Below are 4,375 nucleotides of genomic sequence, written 5' to 3' on the forward strand. Positions count from 1 at the left end.
GCCCTGCAGGGTCAATTAGGGCCGGGTTGGGTTGGTATGAACCCGATAGGGTTGGGCCTAAACATAAACTCGATAGGGTTGGGTTGGGCTTGGGTTGGGCTTGGGTTGAATTTTGAGGACCTAGGGTTGCATTGAGGTTTTAAGAAACCCGAACCAACTCGACCCTGTTTCACCCCTAAGCAGTAGGCTGGTAGTAGCAGTACTAGAGTAGTGAAGCAGTAGTTGTAGGTGTTAACCATGCATGTGAAATACTAGAATCTTTCTTGCCACGTGGCAGATACATGATGTATTATGTCATATCAATCTGATTTAGTATCAAAAAACCATATCTATATTGTATCAGTTTACTGTCTGCCTATATGAACACTGACTTAGCCTAATGGTGGCAGCTTCGATTTGAAGAGTCAGTTCCCAAAGAGAGGAGGTCATGGGATCGAACCCTTTCATATTTGAGTGGGCGTGTGTGGGAATAAGTGGCCCTTGACCCTAAATTCAGTCTAATGTCTACCCATATCATTATTGGCCACAGCCGATCCGATATCGATACCTAAAACAGTAGGCAGTTCAGGGATTTTTTGACAATCATCATGAAGACGTGTTCACATCTGTAGTTGCCATGTCACACTAGAGAATATTCCACTAGATCTTCCATTGTCAAAATATTTAATTTGTTAAGGCCCTTCACTGGACTGTTAGGTGATCTTTCTCCAATACTATGGCTGTGGCCAACTTAGCATATGGCCATATGAGGACAGTAGAGTGATTCCCACTCCACCTTTATCACATTAAATAATGTAGCTCCTTTTAACAGTAACTTCTCCTTTTGCCTTTATTTAAATTTGGTACCCACCTACAACCAAACAACCCCCTAAGAATCATACAATATCAATCATCTTCAAAACTTGAAAATATTTCCTCTTCAATCTTTTGTTTTTCAGCTGAATTATACAAAATTGACACACACATGGTAGGCCTATATAGCTCTGTACATGGTCATAAATGATATGGAAAACCCAACTCAACTATATATTATACACTCATAAATAAGACATAATTGAATTTCTTAAAGCTTCTTCTATCAACAAACTCTTCCTTTTACTCTGAAATGCTTCCCCCACAGACTCTTATGCTCTCCTAGTCCTCACAGAAACAGGCTTCATTCCTATCTTCATTCGAGGTGCAGATACCTGATCCTCAAAATACAAGCTTTTTTTGCTTTCCATGGGAACGGGATCATCATCTTCATTCCCTGATCCCATCACTACCTTATTGGTGTAAAGTTTCCTATGCAGATAATCTTGAGATCTCAAAGGGCTCTGCTTAATTCTACTGGCATCCAAATCTGAGTGATCTTTATTTGTTACAGTGGCCGTCGACAATTGCGTTCGCCGGAATTCATTTCCGGCAAAGCTTGACTTCTCATTGAACCCCAATTGGCTATCCTGAGACCATAAAATTATACCCTCTTCAAGCTTTGCCTCATCATCACTCTCATCAAAAACTCCCTCCTCTTCCCTCTTTATCTCATCATCGCTTGGATCATAAGCAGACTCCCCTGGTTTCTGATTTGAAGTCTTCTTGTTCTCCACAAAAGTGCCTTCAATTGAAGAACCAGAACTAGAAGCAGACACTGATCTTGCCAGCTCTGCTTTGTTCTTCCTCTCTTCAGATTCTTTGATTTGAATTTCCCTGTGGCTTTTCGCCGGTGGTTCATCACCTTCGGAATCAGAAGATTCTGAAGGAGAGGATTCAGTGGGGTGGATCTTCTCAAGTAGACTACTTGGATCGTTTATGTCCTGTGATTTTTCTCTTGAGAGTTCCACTGCAGCCCTTGCTGCTGCTGCTGCATAAGCTGCAGATTCAAAAGCTGCTTGAGCTGCAGAAACAACATCTGTGTATTGTTTCCCTGGCTTCATGGATTCAGAGAAATATTTCTCCTCTGATCTCTCTATTCCCTCTGTCAAATCATGTACTTCGTTCTGCTTCTGGTTCACTTCCACCTTCACCTCCTCTTCTTGAAGCTTAAGAGTGATTCCATTCTCAGAAGCAATTTCTTTTAGCAACTTCATTCTGTTCTCCAAACTGGGTTGTCTAGTTGAGAATTTCTGAATGATCTGCAGAGACCATAAACAAAGATTAGAGATTTCATTCAATACGAAAGAGAAAATGAACGAAAAAAGGAATTCAATCCGAATCTGTAAAACCATACCCTGGGATTCACTCCACAATTGTTACGTAACTCAACAGCTCGAGAAGCGAATTCCTTTCCATATCGCGATGTGAAAATGTTACGAATCTCTTGCACTTCTGGGAACTCCCCACATCTTGAAGCCGCAAAAATTATGGTCGAGATTGACTCCTTCAGCTCATCTGGGCATTCTCTGTATTGAATCAAAATATCAGTAAGGCGTCGCTCTGATATCCCTTGTTAGGGACTTTGATAGAACTAACGTTCAAAGAACTCGAGAAAATATAAAAATAAGAGAAAGAATTAGAGAAACTAACTTGTCATTTGCAATGAGGAATGCCCTTTCGATCAAAAGATGACAGTAGCTTTCAATTATAACAAAAGCATCCAACATGTTCTGCTCTTTGATTACAAGCTCTACCTGTAACATGAAACATATCAAAAGTGAAGAGAAATCCATTAACAAATGGGGAGGAATCTATTAAGTATATATATATAGTCAAGAAAACTTACGCGAAGGAGAGCACGTTCATAATGGCCAAGGTTAAGTAGTTGAACGACGTCGGAGCGAGCCTGAGAAGAGCGGACTTGGCGCTGGTTCTTGAGAACAGCAAGACGAGAGATGGCAAGATTAACCAAAGCCTTGAACTTGGCTGTCTTGAAGCCTCTTCCTAGCAGAGCGTCCAGCTTCCTACCCATGTCGACTTCTGGTGGTGGTGGTGGAAGGGTGGCTGGACTGGGAAGAGAGGCTACCAAGGAAGGAATTGGGAGAGTCGGTGGTGGCAGAAAGTTATGAACAAGTGGCGTTCAAACGGGGGTTTTTATGTGAGGAGGATGGAGGGTGGTGGCCAGCTGTATAATTTGAGAGTTTACTTGTGGATTAAGTCTAGAGGGGAATAGAGGGAGTCAGGGATCAGAGAAACGGAAACGCGGTTGATCTCTTTTCCCTAGAGGCTCTTGATACTTGACATTTGAGTCTGGCGGGGTCATGTTTGGCAACTTCTGGGTGGGCCCATGGGGGAAGAATATGGAGCATTTTTTTGGCCATTTCTGATGGGACCCATTACCCACCAATGACAAATTGACAATAGATAACATGTAAAAGATCCATGTTTTACGTGGTCACACCATTATATCCAGGCAGGACTGTTGAAAAGAGAGAGAGAGAGAGGTTCCATGATTGAAATATTCATAGCCTTAGAGAGAGAGAGAGAGAGAGAGAGAGAGAGAGAGAGAGAGAGAGGTTCCATGATTGAAATATTCATAACCTTCTCATAAACAATAAAAAATATTGAGAAGAAGAAGAATATGGGCATTAATGTGACAATACAACGACTAATTAATAGGATGGTACATCACATTGATAATTGCTGGAAACATTGTTGAAGTCTTTGATCTTCATTGTCTAATGAAACGGTTTTAAAACGTTTTTCTTTTCTTTTCTTTTTTTTTTGTTAAAAAAAAATGTTTTATGAGTTTCTAATTCCATACCCTTGTATGAGGTAGATGCCATATTGAAAGATGATGTTACCATTTTAATGTCTCAAATTTTAATCATTTTCGGTTTCATGTAAAGCAAGATACCTTTCCACTTATGTCTATGCACCCTCTCCATAACAAGGATTTAAAACTCAAAAACGAATACAAATCTAGAGTCAATCAGAGTTGAATTGATGACTTTGAATAAACCAAGACCACTCCTGATCAGGTCATATTTGAAACAAATGAATGATGATCAAGTTGGACTTGGACTCATTCTGATCTATTATAGTTCGATTTTTACAACCTTGCTCTATATGTCATTTTGATCTATTATAATTCAATTTTTAAAACCTTACTCCATAGTTTTGCATATTTTAAAATTTTATTTTTTTTACTAAAAAAAATGATTTTTTTTGTCACATGATGGATTCCTTTTATGCTAAAATTTTATACGCAACAGGTTTTGAGTACAGTCGCACAAGAATATAAGATGGGGACAAATGGAGGCCGAAATGATCAAAATCCCCCCTTATTTGATGCATCATTGTTCATGCACGAAAAACAACTGTGACGAAAACCTTCCCCAATTTTATATATGAATAAGGAACTTAAAAGTTTTATTTATTTACTTACAAAATTTTTGCACCATCCAACCTTCCACATATTATAACTACCTATACATCCAAAGAGAAAAGTTGTGCATTT

General features: G+C 39.4%; 1 protein-coding gene across 1 annotated transcript; it reads right to left on the minus strand.

Annotated features, from left to right (window-relative positions):
• Nucleotides 1–892: 892 nt before the first annotated feature.
• On the minus strand, nucleotides 893–3,046 carry LOC122063194. Its single transcript, XM_042626912.1, has 4 exons — nucleotides 2,702–3,046; nucleotides 2,506–2,609; nucleotides 2,210–2,381; nucleotides 893–2,114 (listed from the first exon to the last, which is right to left on the minus strand). The coding sequence occupies exons 1-4, from the start codon at nucleotides 2,885–2,887 to the stop codon at nucleotides 1,125–1,127; spliced, it is 1,452 nt and encodes a 483-aa protein (XP_042482846.1). The 5' UTR covers nucleotides 2,888–3,046; the 3' UTR covers nucleotides 893–1,124.
• Between the last annotated feature and the right edge of the window lie 1,329 nt (nucleotides 3,047–4,375).

Source organism: Macadamia integrifolia, unplaced genomic scaffold, assembly GCF_013358625.1.
Source record: "Macadamia integrifolia cultivar HAES 741 unplaced genomic scaffold, SCU_Mint_v3 scaffold1248, whole genome shotgun sequence".
In the NCBI taxonomy this organism is placed as follows: Eukaryota; Viridiplantae; Streptophyta; class Magnoliopsida; order Proteales; family Proteaceae; genus Macadamia; species Macadamia integrifolia.

Excerpts from the sequence above, each read along its gene's own strand:
- LOC122063194 (XM_042626912.1), bottom strand. The coding sequence starts at position 2,887 with ATGGGTAGGAAGCTGGACGCTCTGCTAGGAAGAGGCTTCAAGACAGCC. Across the intron at positions 2,610-2,701 it reads ATGAACGTGCTCTCCTTCGC|GTAGAGCTTGTAATCAAAGA; the intron begins GTAAGTTTTCTT and ends TTCATGTTACAG. Across the intron at positions 2,382-2,505 it reads TTCCTCATTGCAAATGACAA|AGAATGCCCAGATGAGCTGA; the intron begins GTTAGTTTCTCT and ends GATTCAATACAG.